The sequence below is a fragment of the Aotus nancymaae genome, unplaced genomic scaffold (assembly GCF_030222135.1).
Source record: "Aotus nancymaae isolate 86718 unplaced genomic scaffold, 86718_ANA_hifiasm-v0.15.2.pri h1tg000108l, whole genome shotgun sequence".
Classification (NCBI taxonomy): domain Eukaryota; kingdom Metazoa; phylum Chordata; class Mammalia; order Primates; family Aotidae; genus Aotus; species Aotus nancymaae.
The window spans coordinates 15435019-15457072 of NW_026988523.1; the positions used below are offsets into that span (position 1 = coordinate 15435019).

General features: G+C 45.1%; 1 protein-coding gene across 7 annotated transcripts in view; it reads right to left on the reverse strand.

Moving 5' to 3' along the window:
- NMNAT2 (nicotinamide nucleotide adenylyltransferase 2) overlaps positions 1-22054 on the reverse strand; it is a 227022-nt gene that overhangs the window by 5602 nt on the left and 199366 nt on the right. For all 7 annotated transcript variants that reach the window (XM_012444374.3, XM_064370490.1, XM_012444377.3 and 4 more), the window contains 3 exons: positions 21040-21116; positions 6450-6551; positions 6249-6316 (listed from right to left, as the gene is read on the reverse strand). In XM_012444374.3, coding sequence (XP_012299797.1) covers positions 6249-6316; positions 6450-6551; positions 21040-21116 — 247 coding nt within the window. The remainder of the gene's footprint in view (positions 1-6248; positions 6317-6449; positions 6552-21039; positions 21117-22054) is intronic.

The following is a 22054-nucleotide window of genomic DNA, read 5'->3' on the forward strand; positions in this document are numbered from 1 at the left end:
ACTCTCATCAACATTTTTATCTCTTGTCCTTTTGATAATACCTATTCTAATAGGTGTGAGGTAGAATCTCATAGTGGTTTTAAATTGTATTTCCCTGGTGATTAGTGATGTTGAGCATCTTTTCATGCATGTGTTAGCAATTTTTATGTCATCTCTGGAGAGATGTCTACTCAAGTCTCTGGTGTGTGTGTGCTTTTTTTTGGTTTTTGTTTTGAAAGATAGAGTCTCACTCTGTTGCCGAAGTTCGAGTATAGTGTGCAATCATGGCTCACTGCAGCCTCAAACTCCTAGGCTCAAGCAATCCTTCTGCCTCAGCCTCTCAAGCACCTAGGACATCAGGTACGTGCTACTATGCCTGGTTAATTTTTTTTTTTGGCGGGGGGCAGAGGGGTGGTAGGGGTATAAACAGGGTCACACTATGTCTGTTAACTCCTGGCCTCAAGCAATCCTTCCACCTCAGCCTCCTAGTGTGCTGGGATTATAGGTATGAGCCATCACACCCTTCCCCTGTGCCCAGTTTTTAATTGAGTAATATGTTTTCTTGATACTGAGTTGTGTAATTTTTTTTAATAAATCTTGGATATTAATCCCTATCTAATATATGATTTGAAAATATTTTTTCTCAATCCATAGGTTGCCTTTTCACTTTGTTTCCTTTGCTGTAGAGAAGCTTTTTAGTTTGAAGTCTTCCTCCCTCCCCTTCCCTTCCCTCCCCTCCCTTTCCTTCCCTTCCTTTTGTAGCCTGTGCTTTTGGTGTGACATCCAAGAAATTATTGGCAAGATCAATGTCAAGGAGATTTTCCCTTATGTTTTCTTCTGGGAGTTTTATTGTTTCAGGTCTTAAATTTAGGTCCTTTATTCATTTTGAGCTGAGTTTTGTGACTGATGTCACATGTAGAAATCCAGTTTTCCCAGCACCATTTATTGAAGAAACTATCCTCTTTATTGTCTTTTTGGTACCCTTGTCAAAAATCAGTTGACCACATATGTTTATTTTTGGCCTCACTATTCTGTTCCACTGCTCTATGTGCCTGTTTTTATGCCTATATCATATTATTTTGATTACTATAATTTTAAATGAAGAAGTGTGATGCCTCCAACTTTTTTTCTCATAATTGCTTTGGCTATTCAGGGTCTTCTGCAGTTTTGAGCAAATTTTAGGGTTGACTTTTCTATTTCTGTGAAGTATAAATGCTCCCATTGGGATATTGATAAATGGGGGATTTATTAAATCTTTATATTGCCTTGGGTAGTATGGACATTTTAGCAATATTAACTTTTCTGATCTATGAACATGAAATACTTTTCATTTGTGTCATCTTCAATTTCTTTCATCCATGTTTTATACTCTTCAGTGTACAGATTTTTCACTTCCTTGGTTAAATTTATTCCTGAGGGTTTTTTGGTTTGTTTATTAGTTTTTTTCAGACATTCTCACTCTGTCACCCAGGCTAAAATGCAATGGTGGATCTTGGCTCACTGCAACTTCGGCCTCCTGGGTTCAAGCGATTCTCTTGTCTCGGCCTCCTGAGTACTAGGATTACAGGCACATGCCACCACGCCCAGCTAAATTTTGTATTATTAGAGAAGAGGTTTCACCATGTTGGCCAGGTGATCTCAAACTCCTGACCTCAAGTGATCTGCTCACCTCGGCCTCCCAAAGTGCTAGGATTACAGGCATGAGCCACCATGCCCAGCTAATTGCTGTTGATAGTACTTTCAGTACTATGTTGAATAGAAGTAGAGAGAGTGGGCATTCTTGCTTTATACCAGATCTTGAGGAAAAGCTTTCACTTTCTCCCCATTGATTATAATGTTAGCTACGGGTTTTTGATTTTTTTAATGGCCTTTATTATGTTGAGGAACTTTCCTTCTATAAACTGCCAAGAATCTTTATCAAGAAAGGATGTTAAACTTTGTCCAATGCTTTATCTGCATCAATTGATATGGTCATGTGGTTTTTATCTTTCAGTCTATTCATGTGCTGTATCACATTGGTTGATTTTCACGTGTTAAACCAGACTTGTGTGCCAGGGATAAATCCCACTTGATCATGATGTATAAGCTTTATGTTGTGTTGTTGAATTCAATTTGCTAATTGTTATTATTATTGAGATGGAGTCTTGCTCTGTAGCCCAGGCTAGAGGAATGCAGTGGCACAATCTCAGCTCACTGTAGCCTCTTGTCTCCCGGGTCCCGGTTCAAGCAATTCTTCTGCCTCAGCCTCTGGAGTAGCTGGAATTACAGGCACACACCACCATGCCCAGCTAATTCTTTTGTATTTTTAGTAGAGACAGGGTTTCACCATGTTGGCCAGGTGAAACCTGACCTCATGATCCGCCTGCCTTGGCCTCCCAAAGTGCTGGGATTACAGGCATGAGCCACCGCACCCGGACAATGTGCTAATATTTTATTGAGGACTTTTGCATCAATGCTCATCAGAAATAATGGCCTACAGTTTTTTCTTTTGGTGCATTTTTCTTTTTCTTTTTGTCTCGCTCTGTTGCCCAGGCTGGAGTTCAGTGGTGTGATCTCAGCTCACTGCAACCTCTGCCTCCTGGGTTCAAGTGATTCTCCTGCCTCAGCCTCTCAAGTAGCTGGGATTACAGGCACGTAACCTCTATCCCCAGATAATTTTTGTATTCTTTGTAGAGATGGGATTTCACCATATTGTCCAGGCTTGTGTTGGACTCCTGACGTCAAGTAATCCGCCTGCCTTGGCATGCCAAAGTGCTAGGACTATAGGCATAAGCCACTGTGCCCGGCCTCTTGTGGTGTCTTTATCTGGCTTAGGTATCAAGGTATGTTGGCCTCATAGAATTTGCTAGGGGGGTATTCCTTCCAGCTGTATTTCTTTGAAGAGGTTAAGATTACAGCTCATGCCTGTAATCCCAACACTTTGGGAGGCTGAGCGGGGAGTGGATCACTAGGTCAGGAGTTCAAGACTAGCCTGGCCAACATTGTGAAACCGTCTCTACTAAAAATACAAAAATCAGCTGGCCGTGGTGGCAGGTGCCAATAGTCTCAGCTACTTGGGAGGCTGAGGCAGGAGAATCACTTGAAGTCAGGAGGCGGAGGTTGCAGTGAGCCGAGATCATGCCACTGCACTCCAGCCTGGGCAACACAGAGAGACTCTGTTTCAAAAAAAAAAAAGTATTGTATTAATTATTCTTTAGAATTCAGCTCTGAAGTCATCTGGTCCTGAGCTTTTTCTTTGTTGAGAGTTTTTAAATTACTACTTTAATCTATTTGTTATTGGTCGGTTCAGGCTATTCCTGATTCAACCTTGGCAGATTATATTTTTAAAGGAATTTATGCATGTCCTCTAGGTTACCAAATCTGTTTGTTTGCATATAATTGTCCATTTGATTCTTTTTTTCAGTCTAAAGTTTGTCAATTTTATTTTTTTCAAAAAACCAACTCTTCATTTTATTAATTTTTTCTATTCTCTATTTAGTTTTTCTCTAATCTTTATTAGTTCCTTCCTTTGGGTTTAGTTTGTTCTTTTTCTAGTTCCTTGAAGTTTAATGCTAGGTAATTAATTTGGGGGTCTTTTTTTTTAATGTGAGCATTTATTGTTAGACGCTTCCCTCTTAGAACTATCCTTATTTAATCCTTTTGGGTTCCTCTGCATGCTGGCCTCAAAAATATGAATCCTCTTCCAGGGATTCTTGGGATTCACTACATCTTTTCCTTCCTACAGAAGCCTGTGGAGGAGAGGCACCAACAGGTATAAAGGACTCCAGTGACACATTTTGGCTTCTGCAGTTTTTTTCCAGCCTTGGTGTGGCTGCTTCCTGTTCTCTCCTAACACAATAGTTTAGGTGTCAGACCTAAATGAACTATTTGTAAAAAATTCATATACTGCTCCACATATCTAGATTCTAAAAGGTGTCTGAGCTCTGCCTGTGAGATCTCCCTGGAGACCAGCTCACTGCCTTCAATGCATGCACTGTCCTTGAAACTACCTTTGCAAAATTATGACTGAGACAGTGAAAGAAATCTAACTTAACTAACTCCATGTTGCTTCTAACCTCTAAGCTGTCCTTGTTCATTCCTGGGTGTAGGCTGAACTAACTTTGGGAGAAACTTAGTTTATAGTTTAAACAAAGACAGTAACAGCCCTTTCCCAAAGCAGACCTACTTCTTGGCTGGGGACTTAGATTGCCTTTGTAGGACTAACATTGGCCATAAGATTAGCAATTATGGTTTAGGAGTCATGCAGCTGGAGGCTACAAGATTCTGACCCTCCCTAAACTGCTCCTGAGAGCAGTGCTTGCTTGGGATATTTTGTAGACCCTGCACTTGATGGACCAGCTGGCACCACCCAAATCAATAAACTGTCTCATTTGAACTTGCAGTCCCCCACCGGTAAACTGACTCAGCCTAAGACGACAGCTTCGACTCCCTATGATTTCATCTCTGACCAATCGGCACTCCTGGCTCACTGGCTTCCCAGGACCCACCAAGTTATCCTTAAAAACTCTGCTTCCTGAATGCTCAGGGAGACTAATATTCGTAATAAAACTCCGGTCTCTGGCTCTGCGTGAATTACGCTTTCTCTATTGCAATTCCCCTGTCTTGATGAATTGGCTCTGACTAGGCAGCGCGCAAGGTGAATCCCCTGGGTGGTTACACTCTGACCTTGCAAGCTAGGTCCCTAAGTGCCTCCTCACATAGTTAAGCTTTTTGAAAGTGTGTATACTTGTGGCTCGGAAGCACATTTCTAAGCCCATCCCCCACAAATTCGGATTCAGTGGGCCTGGGCAGGACGCAGGAATTTGTACTGTGGTGTAACTCTGCATGGTGACTCTAATGTGTAGCCACGCTCAGAACCACATCCTGTGACTCTCCCCTTATTGCCCATTGCTCTTTCCCTCACCTCACAGTGGATGCTACCCTTATGAGTGTTTCTGTAATTGCCTTTCAGGGAAGAAGACAATTACTTTTTAAAGTCTTGGTCTCATTTGATTTCTATGAAAGATGTGACACAGATGATGGCAATGTTCTCCATCTTTGTACCCTCTCTCACCTTGGCTTCTGGTCCACCAGTGCTGGTGATTTCTAACCGCCTTTAACTTTCTATCAAATGCTAAAATGTTTGCAATAATCCCCAGTCTTCTCTTCTTGACTCTTTCTGTGAACTTGTCCACACCTAGAATTTTAAATGACACGTACACATTCGTGGCTTTCAGTTTTACACTTCTAGGCCTCTATATTCTGTATATTTCACCATTCCACTCAACATTTCCACTTTGGGTTTGTGGTAGAGACTGTTAACTGACCCCTAATACCCAATTCTTTCCTTCTTTGGGTTAATAAACAGAGCATCCTGAGTTTCATCTGGGCATATGGCCGCTAAGCTACAGTCTATTTCCCAGCCGTCCTCCACCCTAGAGCCAGTGGGATGCAAACGGAAGTGGTAAGCACAACTCTGGGTCGCCTTAAAGACAAAGCTTCTTGCCATGGGCTTTACCTTACCTGTTCCCGCTGGCTGAGAAGGACCACTGTTTTAGCAGCTGTGCACCCAGAGATGGAAGCTTCATATGGATAAGGCCATAGATTTCATCTTCGACTTCAGTAAGAGGGAACTAAACATCTAACTTATTTATAACTCTGAATATTGGAATCTTTTTGTTTTTGGCAGCTTATCCTATATCCTTATCAAACATTATTCCATAAGCACCTCCAACTAAAGAGTCCACAACTGAAAACACCCTCTTCTCCCCTTAAAGCAGCTAAGACTAGCTAACAGACTGTCTCCCCTTTTAAAAGTAAATGGCTGAGGCCGGCACGGTGGCTCATGCCTGTAATCCCAGCACTTTGGGAGACCGAAGTGGGCAGATCACTTGAGGTCAGAAGTTCAAGACCAGCCTGGCCAACATGGTGAAACCCCATCTCTACTAATAATACAAAAATTAGCTAGGTGTGGTGGTATGTGCCTGTAATCCCTGCTACTCAGGGGGGTTGAGGAAGGAGAATCGCTTGAACCCAGGAGACGGAGGTTGCAGTGAGCCAAGATTGTGCCACTGTACTCCAGCCTGGGCAACAAGAGTGAGACTCTGTCTCAAAAATAAATAAATAAATAAAAATAAGTGGCTGGGCATAAATTAGGTCTAAACATGGAGGTAAACACCAGGGCGGCAGATGTCTGCCTGAATCTCTGGGTCATCTTTGATGGAGGAAAGTTATGTGCAGACTTGTAAGCTGGGTTGACTGAAGTCTCTCTGGCCATTGGTCAAACATACCTGCTCTTGGTTGAGCTGACGACAGACATGGGATGGTTGATGTCATCCTTCACCACCATGATGTTGTTCTGAGGACAGAGCAGAGTGAGTCAGCTAACAGTCCCTCCCACTAAACTCCTTTTGCTCTCTCACTCCTCCAGCTGCCAGGACTCTCAGAGAAGGGCCACATCACAAGGTGCACTAGCAGGACGGAGGACTCACTTTGTATTTGCGGAGTATTGAGGAGTGATTCATGATTCGGTCTGTGTCGGCTGCATCCCGGGGCACCACCACAATCCCAAAGTCGCCAACAATCACCTCCATCTGAAGAAACAGAGAGAAGGCCCTTTGTTTTAATACATTTTAATACTCCTACAAAGCAATGACTTAGCGTGGCAGAATCCTCTCCTGTTCTTCCACACGGAACCCCAGGCTTTAGTCCTAAACCGGCCTTTTTCTCAGCCCCATCAGCCAGCTCCTTCAAAGAACACCCTTAACAGTGTTAACAGAATAAGTGAAAACATTGCCTAGCACACAGAAGTCGCTTAATAAATACTCTAGATGTCAGGAATAAATGAATTCTTACATGTCTAGGTAAGATCTCTCCAATTCCTGAGGCTCCCATTGAGTGTACAATGCTGCAGAATCCTATGAATGACATCACGTCCTTACCTGGTAAACATCCTCGAGTGAGAGACCCCTCTGTTCAGCAAGCATATTTGAGCCCTCGGATGTCAAGAGAGGGATGTCATGAGAGGGACTAAACACTTTTCTACCTCACCCTCATAAAAACTGCTGGGGGACTCAAGGGCAGCCAAGAGCAACAAGTGCTTGGAATGCATCCCTGGGCACCCAGGCTGTGGTAGGGAGATGATGATGATTAGGGTCACTTCAGAGATCAGCCTTTGATAGAAGCTTTCATTTCTCCATATGAGAAATGAAACTTTTTTTTTTTTTGAGTCATGGTCTCACTCTGTCACCCAGGCTGGAGTGCAGTGGCACGATTATGGCTCACTGCAGCCTCAACCTCCTGGGCTCAAGCAGTCCTCCCACCTCAGCCTTCCAAACAGCTGAGACCACAGGCACATACTACCACGCCTGGCTAATCTCTTTTATTATATTTTTGTAGAGAGAGGATCTTGCTATGTTGCCCAGGCTGGTCTCAAACTCCTGGGCTCAAGTGATACTCCCACCTCAGCCTCCCAAAGTATTGAGATTAGAGGCATGAGTCATTACACCTAGCCAAAACCTTCTTTTCATGTAAAAGAAATAACATTTTTATTTTCTGACTGTGGATGCAATGCAAGCTTAGGAATCCAGAAAAAAAATACCAATCAATTACAACCACACAATCCAGATAATGACTATGCACGGTCTAGCGTGTATCTGTATTTTTCTTTCTTTCTGCAAATAGGTGTATATATCCACAATTGGATTAAACTATAAAATTAGTCATTTTACTTACGTTTTTTCATCTAGTATTGTATTTTGAGCATTTTCTCACATTGTTAAAAATTATTTGGAAACATAACAATCTGTATATTTTATACTATGTTATATTAAACTGGTCCTATATTGTGTAAAGTTGGACAGTTACTTCTGATTTTTGGCAATTATACATAACACTTTAATGAAGATCTTTATACATAAATATTTTATCACATCTCTGATTATTTCCTTAGGAAAAGAAATGATATAATTGAATATAAACTGGACATAATTCTTAAGACATATCACCAAGTTGCTTTCTGGAAATTTGTGCCAATTTTTTGTTTTGAAAGAGCCTGAAAGTTATGGCATTTAATAGACTTGGATCTAGCCTGGGCATATTACTGTTTAGATCTTGGACAATGCCTGCTTTGAGGGCTAGGGACCCAGATTTTTTCCCATAATTCTCTAAACAAGTGGCACAAAAACAGATACACGGGGGCACGGTGGCCCCTTCTTCTCTCCAGGGGATTTCTGCAGAGGATTTCTTCTCTCCAGCAGAATTCCATTTCTAAGCCTGATTTATTGGTTTTGTGTGTGTGTTTATGTGAGCACTCCTGAATATTTCTGTCCACCTTTACCCTGCTTCTCCTATTGCTTACAACTGGACCTAGACTTGAAGCTGGAGTGCTGATGTTGCTAAAATTAAAAATTGGCTGAAAGTGTCTTAGGAGGAAAGTTGTAGAGAGAAGTTAGAAAGCTAGGTGTAGAATATCAGAGCACCACTGGATCATGTAATCTGGAAGATACAGAGCATTGCACAACACAGCACAACTATTGTTGGGGTTCAGATCAGGTAAACTGATACCAAGTCTCTCGTCTTATAAATCAGAAATGATAGGGAGAGGCAGGGCAGGGAGTTGGAGTTAAAACCAGCTCCTTCTGCCATGGCGTTTAGGATATTGCACTGGGACTCACTACCTAGACACTGGTTCTCAAACTTGGCTACACATTAGAATCACCTGAAGGACTTTAAACATTTCCAAAGCCCAGCTCACACCTGAGATCAGTTAAACCAGAATCTCTGGGGCTGAAATTCCCCAGATGATATCGATATGCAACAAAGTTGTTGAACCAATGGTCTTAGTACTGAATTAAAGGTCTGGGGAAATTGGCAGAGAAAGAGAAAAGAGGGGAAGAGAGGAGAAGAGGAGAAGGGAGAAGAGAAAGGAGGGGAGGGGAGAAGAGAGAATCTATCCAAGCTGGTATCCATGGGGATCCCTAAACTGCATGGTTATGTAGATGTTTCAACATAATCTAGTATAAATTGCATAATGTAGGATCTGCCTTCAAACTGATTCTATAAACTTGATGAATGTTTCACATACGATGTTTGTAATAACGGGTCTATATAAAGTGAGCATTCTAGTTTAAATCATGAAAATAATGGCTCAGAATAGCAGTCCTCGTGGGGGAATTGCCCTGTGGGTGACATCAGAGCAGCTGCTGCTCTCTACTCAGTACCTAATGATCTGAGTGCCCAATCAATAACTGTGCCAGGCTGCACAGTTATCCAGTGGGGGGCAAGCAGATGGAGGCCTTTCTGCTTAAGTTGTTTTCTTTTTCCAAAAACAGTGACAGACTTGTCCCTGGGAATCACAGATGGGTTGAGGGAGACAGGATCTACGAGACAAGATCTACAGCTTTAGGGGATCAGGGTGGGGGTTCAGGCCAGAGACTGCAGATGCTCTCTGCTCCTTTGGCCAGACACTGTTTTTGTGGCAACTGTTTGGAGGATTATGGGAGAAAATCTGGATCCCTTGCCCCCAAATCAGGCCTTACTCAATAAGCTGCATTGCTTAGAAACAATTTTCCTGCTGGAGGGTATTTGTGTGTGTGCACACGCATGCGCGTATGTGTGTATGCATGTTAGGAAAGGGAAGGTACTAGGTGCTAGAGTTGGTGAGATGTGCCCTCAGTCCAATGAGTACCCATCTCCCTCCAGGAGCTCAGCTGTCCTTCCCACTCCAGCCCCCCATTGCCTGCCTTCACCAGGCCTCCAGACACTACCCTCTCCTGGTTTTCCTCCTACCTCTCTGGCTGCTGGCTACTTCTCTTTGGCCCCCTGTGCCAATTCCTCCTTTTCTATGACTTTGTGCCACTGGACTCCTCCAGGCCTCCATCCCTGGACGTTTTTTCTTTTCTATCTACACTCACACCCTTCATAATTACAAAGCTTTAAAAGCACACTAAAGGTTTCCAAATTAACATTTCCAGCATTAACTTCTCTCCTGAACTGCAGGCTCATATATCAGCTGCCTTCTCAACATGCCCACTTGGATAGGGCATCACAAACATAGTATGTCCATAAGCTCCTAGACCCGCTAATGTAAACAGTTAAACCAACCACTCCCCTCAAAGAAATGGCTTTTCTATAACGTTTTTCATAAATAGAAATTCTCTTATAATTGCTCAGACAAAAAGCTTTGATATTTTCCTTGATTCCTCTCTCTCTCTCATATCCCACATTCAGTCTATAAACTAGTCCAATGGACTCTACCTTAGAAACAAATCCAAGAATCTGCTCATTTCTCACCATGTCTATCCCTTCTGTATTGGTCCAAGCCTCTTCTGGTAAGCTGAATAATGAACCCGAAAGATATCCAGGTTCTAATCCCTGGAACCTGTGAATATGGCAAAAGAGACTCTGCAGATATGATTAAACTAAGAATCTTGAGATTATCCTGGGTTATCTGGGCAGGCCCTAAATGCAATAACAAGTACCCTTACAAGAGGCAGAAGGAGACTGGACCCAGAAGAGAGAAGATAATGAGAAGATGGAGCAGAAAGAGATTTGAAATGATACACTGTGAGCCTTGAAGTTGGAGGAAGGGACCGTGAGCCAATGAATGCAACAAATGCAGCTCTAGAAGCTGGAAAAGTCAAGGAAACCGATTTTCCCCTAGATCCTCTGAAGGGAGCATGGCCTTGCCAACAGCTTGGTTAGGACCCAGTAAAACCTATTTCAGACTCTTACTTCCGGGACTATAAGAGAATAAAGATGTGTTATCCCAAGCCACCAAGTTTGCAGAACTAGGAAACTGGTTCACCTCTATCATCTCTCCTTTGGATTGCTCCGGTCTCTCATTATTTTCTTGCCGTTTTTAGTCTATTTCCAATAGCCAGACTGATAATATTAAAATATAAGCCAAATTATGTTGCTCCTTGGCTCGAAATGTTTCACTTAAATATTACTTTCGTGGTAAGATCCTCTCTGGCCACTCTAATTAGACCTGCATCCTTTGTGCTCTCCTACCCCTTAAGCCTAAATTCTCACCAGAGTTGCACTTTCACCCTTTTGGTTCTCTAAGCAGCACTAAGGTGGCTGGCAAGAACAATTGCTTTACAAAAAGTGGCAAAAAGGGAGCCAAGAAGAGAGCACGCGATCCATTTTGTAAGACGGGTATGGTGTGAAAACACCAGCTATATGTTCCACATAAAAAATAATGGAAAAACATCAGTCCCAAGGATGCAAGAAACCAAAATTGCATGGGGTTGTGATAGCCTCAAGGGTTGTGTGTTTGAAGTGAGTCTTGCTAATCTGCAGAATGCTAAAGTTGCATTTAGAAAATTCAAGCTAATTACTGAAGATCTCCAGGGCAAAAACTGCCTGACTCACTTCCATGGCATGGATCTTACACATGACAAAATGTGTTCCATGATCAAAAAAATGGCAGACCAGCGGGGCGCAGTGGTTCACGCCTGTAATTCCAGCACTTTGGGAGGCCAAGGTGGGCAGATCATGAGGTCAAGAGTTTGAGATCAGCCTGGTCAACATGGCAAAACCCCATCTCTACTAAAAATACAAAAAATTAGTTGAGCGTGGTTACGCACGCCTGTAGTCCCAGCTACTCCTGGAACTGAGGCAGAAGAATCACTTGGACCTGGGAGGTGGAGGCTGCAGTGAGCCAAGATTGTGCCACTGCACTCCAGTCTGGCCGACAAGAGCAAGACTCCGTCTTAAAAAAAAAAAAAAAAAAAAATGGCAGACCATGATTGAAGCTCAGGTTGATGTCAAGACTACCAATGGCTATTAGCTTCATCTATTCCATGTTGGTTTTACTACAAACAGGCAACAATCAGATATGGAAGACCTCTTAGGCTCAGCACCAACAGGCCTGCCAAATCCAGGAGAAGATGATGGTAATCATGACAGGGTAGGGGGCTGGGGGTTGTCGTAGACAAATGACTTGAAAGAAGTGTTCAATAAATCGATCCCAGACAGCACTGGAAAACAGAAAAGGTCCTTTGCCAATCTGTCTTCCCCGTAATGTTTTCATTAGTTTTTCCAGAGCCACTACCTTCACCATGAAGATAGTGGCTCTGGAAAAACTACTGGGGGAGAGACGGGAGCTAAAGTTGAACAAGCTGGTGGAGAAGAGCCACTGGACCGAGAATCTGTTAAAATTCAGAATTTTAAGGGTGACAAATAAAAAGTATTATTTGTGAAAAAAAAAAAAAATAAACAACAAAACAGATTCCGCAGACCTTACCTGAGAAATTTTGATACAGCGTGTGTCAAGGGGCTGGAGCCGCTCTCTTTACAAAGCTCCCTAATCCTTCTGATGTGCATCCACCTTTGGAAGTTTTTTTGTTTGCTTGTTTCTTTAAGACAGAGTCTCGCTCTGTCAACCAGGGTGGAGTGCAGTGGTGCGATCTCCGCTCACTGCAACTTCTGCCTCCCAGGTTCAAGCAATTCTTCTGCCTCAGCCTCCTGAGTAGCTGGGACTACAGGTGTGTGCCACCACGTCCGGCTAATTTTCTTTTTTTGTATTTTTAGTAGAGACGGGGTTTCATGGTGTTGGCCAGGATGGTCTCGATCACCTGACCTCATGATCCACCCGCCTCGGCCTCCTAAAGTGCTGGGATTACAGATGTGGGCCACTGTGCCTGGCCGGGAATTGTTTTAAATCACATGCGCAATTGCCTAAGTTGCTAATATTCTGGCCTGGTTTAGGATGGGGTCAAAATGAGGTACTCATAGGACAGGTACCTCAGCACTTCTGAGAAGCCCAGCATGAATAAGGACATTCCCCCTATGCCTTGGGGAGTCGGGGGTATAAGGCAGACACCTGACCTCAGGAAGCATAGGGCATTCAGATCCCCTTCCTATGGAGCCTGCAGGAGTGTGCCCAGGCCTCTGGGTCTGAACTCTTGTTTGTGCACGAGGGGACCAGCACCTCCTGTCTTCACAAAGAGCTCTCTGTGGGTCTTGCCCTTGGGGGTGGGGTGGGTGAGTGGCCAATGCAGTAGAACTGTCCTGCAGTTCTACTCTACTTGGTAAATTTCATTTTTGATGGTGACCGATGTGACCTCACACTGTGGGAAGGGTCAGGGCACAATCTTCTTCCCCCGCAGCACACAGTGGCCTTCAGTTTAGCACTGACCTGTGTTGAGCCTCAGAGGTGGGGTCTGTGACATTCATCCTGCTTCTACTTCCTGCTCACAGGCACAGCTTTGATCATATCTTTTCATCTTCTGGTCAGAGGCTCCCCAGGGGAGGCAGGGATACGGACGGGGAGAGGAAGTGGGAGCGGGTAGACTCTGCTTCCCCAAATGTGGGGAATCTGAGGGAAGGATATGAGACAGGTTGAGTCAGGAAGCAACTTGGCCTTGGAAGAGAAAACACTCATGACCCAGGCAGCAGAGCTCTTGGAAGGAACGTCAAGTTCGCTCATCCCTCCAAGAGGCTGAATTTCAAGACCTTCCCTGCTGGATTTAAGGAGATGCTTTGAGTGGGTGGATGCCTTGTGGTCTTAGCCTGGCATTTTCCTAGACACCAGGGACGCAGCATTGAGCAAGACAGATACGGCTTCATCTCTTGGACATCACTTTCTAGTGTGAGACATTAAACAAGTGATTATTCAATTATATCTACTGCTGTGAGGATAAGGGTGGGTTACTACTGGGTGGCTAGTATCTTATAGTGACTAATATATTATGAGTAACTAGCAAAAGTCTGGGCCACATCCCATGGTGGAGGCAAACTCTCTTATGAGCTGAACTCCTCCAACCAAGTTGTCCTCAAGTACCCTTTCATTCAACAAACTTTTATTGAGTATATGGTGAACTGGGCATTGCTCTGGTGTTGGCAAATAAGACAGGCAAGTTTCCTGCACTCAAGGGGCTTACCTTCAAGTAGGGAGAGATCATAAACAAATAAATATATAAATAAGATAACATCATGGCAAGGTGTGATGACTCATGCCTGTAATCCCAGCACTTTAAAAGCCGAAGGTGGGAAGATCACTTGAGCCCAGGAGTTCCAGACCAGCCTGGGCAACATGGCAGTGAGACCTCATCTCTACAAGAAAAATTTATTTTAAATTAGCTGAGCGTGGTGGCACATGCTTGAGTTCCAGCTACTTTTGAGGCTGAGGTAAGAGGATCACTTGAGCCCAAGAGGATCATTTGAGCCCAGGAGTTCAAGGTTGCAGTGAGCTATGATCGCACCACTGCACTCTAGCAGAGTGAGACCCTGTCTCTAAAAATAAATAAATAAAAAGAAAACAAGTAAAGTAATAATGATTCTAAAACAAAATGACCCTTATGTTGAAACTTAAGTGATAAGAAGTGAAGGGCATGGGGAGATCTAGGAGAAGAAGATTCCCAACAAGGCTACAGCTAGTACAAAGATCTTGAGGTGGGGAAAACTGATCAAATAAACAAGGTGGGACTGGGGCACACAGTGGTCAGAAAAGTAGACAAGGACCAGATCACGATGAAGACTGGGTTTCATTCCAATCACAAAGAAATGCCATTAGAGTGTCTTAAACAGAGGGCTTGACTTCCGTTAGCAGCAGGAGCCAATGTCTGTGGATCTTCCCTGGCAGGCTTAACTGGCAAGATCCTCCGCAGGGCCATCCTGAGATCAGCGAGCCAAAGCCTAACCTTCCCTCCCAAACAGTGCTGTCTTCTCAGGTACAGTACATCAGCGACTGCGGCCCACTCGTGTTTCTCCTCCAGATAAGGATAGTCAGGGAGGCACACAGGGCCATTGGGAAGGAGAGGAAGAAACACTGATTAAGGTTCCTGCTATGTGAATGCACAGTACCAGGAGCTTATCACAGTTAATCCTTGTGACAACTATCTTTGGAGATATGTGCCTCAGTTCTTCATAAGTGGAGAAACCAAGACTCAGTGAGATTTAGTAACCTGTCCAAGTTGCGCAGCTAACAAGTGAGTGGAATCCACTCTGGCCTGCCTTGAAGACTCTTTCCTCCACATCACACCTCTTCCAAATCCATTTTTAAGACTCACATTTTAGAGACTGGAAACTTTTTTGGTTAACAAATATTTCTATTTGAAAATACATTTCCCCTTATTTTTTACCCCAGCTTACCACCGCTACCAGCTTACCACAACATTGAGAGGCTGGCACCTTCCAATTCATTACTCTGCATCACCCTTAGAGTATATAATTTTAGTATACTTCTGGATGAGTTTAAAAAGATGTAAAGAAGGAACTTTGGCAAAGCCACGCAGTACGTGAGCAGCTTCTGAAGCATGCTTCCTCCATTTCAGTAAAGGATTCTCCACCTTTCTCTGGCCCCTGCCACTCTCTGGAGGGAAGGCTGAGTGGAAACTAGCAGGGTCAGAGTCCAGCAGGTGGAAATGCATTTCCAGGATGGCTCTCTTAATGCAAAACAAGAGAAAGAACCATTCTTAAGAGAGGTTTCCCAGAGGAAATCATCCCCACTCCACTGCCAACTTAACTGGGGGTGTGGGAAGGCAGGGGATTCCAGACTCAAGTCAACAGCCTGGAAACCAAACCAACAGTGCCTTTCACACGAGAACAATCAGAATCCCCCATTGGTAGGCCCTGAGCCTCCTTCCTCTGAGCCTGTAATTTGCTATCAGTGGTATCAGTGTGAGGGCCTAATCCCTGGGGTGCAAGAGTCCATCAGGCTTCCTGGCTGGAGCTGGACTCTCTGATAAAAACCATCTGAGCCTGAATAGCCAAATGTTTGTCTTTGTTCCATTTATCCTGGGGCCCTGGGATTTCTTCTGGAGTGGCTAATGCCCCAGGCTCTTCCTCTGTTTATTTTCTTTGGTTGTTTTCCCATAGCTGATGGATGTAGGAAGCAGTTAGCCCATGGCTGGTTGGCTGGAATAATGTAGGATACAGCGAATTAGAACCAGCCTGTGGAATGCTGGGCTCTGAGGAGTGAAAAAAAAGAAAGATAAAACAATTCCTCAGTGGCCATATCTGGTGACTGATGTTCCATCCCCAAGTTTTTACTCTTTTGGATTAAATATTGACTTGCTCATTTGAAATGCAAATACTCTTGAGAGAAGCTAATACATGTAGTTATTAAACTTAATGATTTTGCTGCATGCTCAAAAGTTAATACCAAATAAATACCAGGATCCACCTATTTCAACCAACCAGAACCATCTCCCCAAATTCGGTGGGTGTCCCCCTACTGAACATACCCTCTTCCCGACTTCAAAAGCTCTTATCTTTCTACCTACTTCACCCAGTCCTCTTCACTATTCAAAGCCCAGCTCAAGGGTCACGTCCTCCCCTGTGGCCGGCAGCACAAGATAGATGGCATTATTCCCACCTGTCTATCTTGTCTATTTGGAGTAAGGCTCTGAAGACTTGTTTGAAGTCCTGCTCTGCCATTCAATAGCTTTGTGGTCTTGAACTAGTCATAACCCAGCAATCCATTTGACCCTTGGTCTCCATATCTATAAAATGGAAATAGAGATTTCATTTCCCAAGAGTGTTCTAGGTGTTAAGATAATCCATGAGAAACAATCCAAATGTTTATTGTCTGTCTTCCCCACCGGAAAGTAAAGTGCACAGTCAGGTAATATTTACTTTGTTTTCTCACATGGCTGGGTGCTCAATAAGTATTTTAAAATAAGTGAATAGGCTGGGTGCGGTGGCTCATGCCTGTAATCCCAACACTTTGGGAGGCCGAGGAATGTTCCACTCCTGAAAGATGTTCCTTTTCCAGACCTTGAGAGCCAACCTTCCCCAAATAAGGGCAGTGGACTATTCACTGAGGTGCTAACTAGTTTCATGCTCCCCACACCCTCCTCTGCCAGCTCTATTTCTTTCTTTCTTTCCTAACTTCCTTCCTTCCTTCTTTCTTTTTCTTTTTTTGATGGAGTCTTGCTTTGTCATCCAGGCTGGAGTGCAGTGGTGCGATCTCTGCATACTGCGACCTCCACCTCCTGGTTTCATGCAGTTTTCCTGCCTCGGCCTCCCAAGTAGCTGGGATTACAGGCACGTGCCACCACACCCAGCTAATTTTTGTATTTTTAGTAGAGATGAGGGTTTCACCATGTTGGCCAACTGGTCTCAAACTCCTGATCTCAAGTAATCCACCCACCTCAGCCTCCCAAAGTGCTGGGATTACAGGTATGAGTCACTGCACCTGGCCAGCCAGCTCTATTTCTAACAGAGAGCCAAATTTTTTATAAGAAGAATTTGCAGGACATAACCAGAATGCTTTGAAGTCAGTGACTTTATTTTTATTTATGTAGAGACAGAGTCTCATTCTGTCATCCAGGCTGGAGTGCAGTGGCATGATCTTGGCTGACTGCTACCTCTGCCTCCCGAGTTCAAGTGATTCTCCTGTCTCAGCCTCTTAAGTAGCTGGGATTACAGGCGCCTGCCACCACATCTGGCTATTTTTTGTATTTTTAGTAGAGATGGGGGTTTCACCATGTTGGCCAGACTGGTCTCAAACTCCTGACCTCAGGTGATCTGCCTGCCTCAGCCTCCCAAAGGGCTGGGATTACAGGCGTGAGTCACTGCGTCCGGCCTGAAGCCAATAACTTTAAATTCACTAAAGAAATTTTGAACCTGGTGCAATGGCTCAGGCTTGTAATCCTAGCAGTTTGAGAGGCTGAGGTGGGAGGACCACTTGAGCTCAGGAGTTCAAGACCAGCCTGGGCAACGTAGTGAGACCTCATCTCTAAAAAAAAAAAAAACAACAACAAAAAGACATTTCATTAGATGTCCTGAAAAGGGGAGAGAAAATAGAGAAGATGTTCTTGGGGACAGAAAGAGCAAAGAAGTGGTTCTGCTGTCCTCCCACCAACTTTCCCCACAAGAGGAAGAGGCTACAGGTCTGTGGAGCCCACTCCTCCTCTCTCCCGGGCAGCACATTAGGGGCAAAGCCTCAGAGGAGGACAGGCCTGGTGAACACAATGGGGCCCAGCACAAGGCCTCCAGACTCAGCTAGGAATTCCCTGCCCTGGGTGGGTGCGGAGCAGGGCACTTCGACTTCAACGGACGACAAAGGCTTGGCCAGGGATGATGTCTGTGGTGACTATGGGAAACTGAGATTAAAGGACTGTCCTCAAGTTCAGGGTGTGCAAGAGCCTCTCGGGTCTGCTAATTAGTAATGGCTAAGACTAAATTTCCACCATCCCTGTGGGATAGGGATTTGGAGTGAAATGTTAATTTGATGTAAATACATTAATATGATATTTCTGGCACACCTCTGTCATAGGCTGAGATTCACACTCATTATGTGAGGAAACAGCTTCTTGGAATTCTTCCCGCTCTGTCTGACTCAGTGGTTCTAAGGACCTCACAGATCAGCTGTGGGTTGAGGCAGGGGACTGAGCAATTGGCTGGCAGGGGGTGGGGAAGCAGGTCGGCTCCAGGGTCTAAAAAGTCCTCTGGAGCAAGCTTGAGGGTCTGCTTCACCCAAATCCTGCTGCTGCCTCTGCAGGGGACTGGATTTTTCACCACCCTGCATAAGCTAGATGTAGGGTCTCTGCTGGCCTGGGACTGTGGTGCCCTCTGAGCATAGCTAGGCTGGGTGTCCTGGGACTCCAGGGAGGCCCCAGGATATGTGTATTTCAGTTTTAAAACCAGATAAGTCTCACAGAAACAGGGACTAGTTGGTCACCTGACCTTGCTCTTGGTTCAGTACCTCATCCATCCCTGGCTTCCAGAGGATGTTCCAAAGTCATCTATCTCAGACTGGAGAAGTTGGAAATAGGATAGGAGAATCCCTCCCCTTTTTCCACAACCACCCAGATGGGACAGAAATTCTATGATCTCCCTGGGAATCTAGAAAAAGAAGAGGGTCAGGGCTGGGACTTGCCAAGTGGTCAAGTGGGAACACATTTGACTCAATGGGTTTACTCCACCTCTGTGGTTAAACACACCCTGGTAAATCAAGAGCAATGGTTTCTCAGATTTTCCAGCCAACCCTGGTCTCAGCACCAGGGACCAACCAGAAGAGGAGAGACCTGGAGCTCTTCTCCCTGGTCCTCTAACATTGGTATCTGACAACACCAAGACCAGCCATTTTGGAGTGAAGTTAGAGTACCTGCAATCTAAACTGGCAATCTAACTGGGAGGAGCAGAGAGGGATTGGCCTGCAGCAAGGCCCCAAATTGTGTAAGTTTCAGGCTCCAGGAAGCCTAGGTCTGCCCTAGAGAGGAGGCTCCTCACCCATCACACTTAGTAAAGAGCCCCCAGGGATTCCTGCTCCCAAGCAACACTCCAGGCTGTGCGGCAGCTACTGACCTCATTCCTCTAAATCCCTTCAGGACTGCCCAGGCCTCTGCAATAAAACGGGGCCCAGGCAATTGCCCAGATTTGCCTGGATTCTTGAAAGAGCTTTGCTGAGCTCTTGTATAGAACTTTGCCGGGCATTACTTCTGACTTTCACAGCCCCTTGTGAAGTAGCCAGTAAAGCAAAAGCTAATTAAGCCACTTAATTTAGAATTGAAAGGAGGTTTAAGATTTCACCTGGAGGAAGTGGTTCCAGGGTTGAGAGGACTGTATATTTCACAGAGTATACTTTACTTCCCTGAAACTGTCCCTGCCATCTCAGTTATACCACAGCATGTTAGCATTTATGCCCTTCATTGTGAATAGCTTGCGTATCTGTGTGTCTATTTAAGCAAATTCACTTCTTAGCTTTATTGAGCATGACTGCGTGTCAGGGGCACCAGCTGGGCACTTTCAATAGACAATACCATTTACGCCTTCCAAACCCATGGGACGTAGGTACTATTATTATGCTTGTTTTAGGGATGGAAACAAACAAAACTTAGGATATATTTTCTTGGCCAGGCATGGTGGCTCATGTCTGTAATCCCAGCACTTTGGGAGGCCGAGGCGGGCGTATTGCCTGAGGTCAGGGGTTCGAGAGCAGCCTGGCCAACATGGTGAAACCCCGTCTCTACTAAAAATACAAAAATTAGCCAGGTGTGGTAGCAGGTGCCTGTAATCCCAGCTACTCAGGAGGCTGAGGCAGGAGAATCATTTGAACCTGGTAGGTGGAAGTTGCAGTGAGCAGAGATGGTGCCACTTGTACTCCAGCCTGGGCGACAGTGACTCATCTCAATAATAATAATAATAATATATTTTGTCATGAGTCGTGTGGGAGTAGAACTTGAATCTTGAGCCTGACCCTGACTGGCTCTGTCCTGCCTCTCTCTCTGTCCAGAGACACATAAATGTACACATATGAAATATTTTTGTGTATGTCATGCCACCTATTACTTAGCGGAAAGGATTGTATGGTACAACATTTCTTTAAAATCTCAGAATGCTATAGATAACATTCTATAGCTTTTACAAATTAAAAAAAAAAAACTGAGGCAGGTCCAGAGTCACACAGTAAGTTAATAAAAAACGTTCCGCCTAGAATTGCTGCCTTGGGAATTCAATGTCCATAGAGCTATGGGGTTGGGCGCTAGCTCAGGCCACCAGGTGAACAAATTAATGAAATAATAAGAAAGAATGTATGTGTGAAGAGTGAGTAACTTATGGGTGAGCTGGTTTGAGATCATCACAGTCAGATCCGGCAACAAAAGGTGTCACTGAGCTCCTAAGTGGTTCAAGATTAACTTCCGGGTTCCCTCAATGCCAAGTCAACTGCCAAGGATCCTGCCCACCTCTTGCCACGCACTTCTCCCCTCTGGACCCTTTCTCTCTTGTTGAGGGAATTCCAGGGTGGTATTTACCACCTCTTCAAAAGGAATCAAAGGAAAACAAAACACACAATAATCTCACAAGGGCAAAGATGTTTTCTCCCGTTCTGCTCCCCACCCGCAACACAAACGCATATCCCAAGCACTGTTTGGAGCCAGATACTGTATGACTCAGCTTGCTTTTCTCCCAGGGGCTTTACAGGAGTAAGTTTGAGGAGTTGTTAAGGGTAAAAATGCAGTAGCAGATAAAGCTTGCCGGTAGGTGAGAATTTTCTACCATAGCATGTGAATGGACTGCCCTTAGGAGCTCAGGAGAAATGAAGACAGGAGGCCAGAACCAAGCGCACCTTTCCCACCCCTCCCAGTCCCAGCTGCGTGCGTGCCAGGCGATAACCCTGCTACTCACATCTGCCTCGTTCCAGAGCCCTGGGATGCAGAAAGACTCCAGCAGGTCACTACCACACAGCAGCAGGATCCGCAGCTCTGAGGAGGGGAAGGAAAGTTTGCAAAGGGAGTAAGTGGAGGCCTGGGAAGCATTCAACTCTCAGCCTTCTTCCCCTGGTGCATACATAACTCTTGCACCTTTGGGGCTGTGGAGCCAGGTTCTCCCAGCTGACCCTGCACCAGGGCGTGTGCAGTGCAGAAACCCCTGCTCCCCTTTCCCTCGGGCTCATTTCCACAGCACCCTCATTCCCTGCGGGAGGAATTACTCACGCAAGAAGAGAAGGTCATAGAGGGTGACCAACTGCTCTGGCTTTCCCAGGACATGGATCTTTCAGGGCTAAGCCAGGATGGTTCGTTATTGTAACTGGCTGAGCCAGCGACACGCCTTGTCTAAGGTCTGACGTCCTCTTTCTTGCTCCCTGTTGAGCTCGAACATCAACGGAGTTCGGATTCTCTGCTACTGCGCACTGTCTGCAGTTTGTCTCCCTGACATGGTAGGGGGTGTGAAGGGACATGGAGTGTACCTGGAGGTAGCTGAGTATATCAAATGTGTCACATGGCCGCTGTCCCCAGCAAAGGGCTTGAGAGCAAGGCTAAGACCCCTCACGGTACCCGTACTTTTCCTGGCACCCACGCGCACTTCCTGCTTGTCAGCTGTTTTTCTTCCCTCATTAAGCCCACGCTGAATTATCCCAGTTAGGCCCACAGTTGTTTCAATGAGGTAGCAAGTGGACTCACTTAATAAACTGAGCAGTGGGGAACAGCATTCTGAGAACACCGTGAGAAGCGTCCTCGCCCAGGCGGCGGCTCAGGGTGGAGTGCAGCAAGGCTCCCAGCCATCCCAGGCCCTCCCAGCTAGAGGCCGAGGCTGGCGGGCGTGTCGTCTGAAACAGCAAGGCAGCCCTGCACTGAGGTCACCACCAGCTTTCCACAGACAGCTGCCAGCACAGGCCCTGCCACCCTGAGGCCAAGGCGAG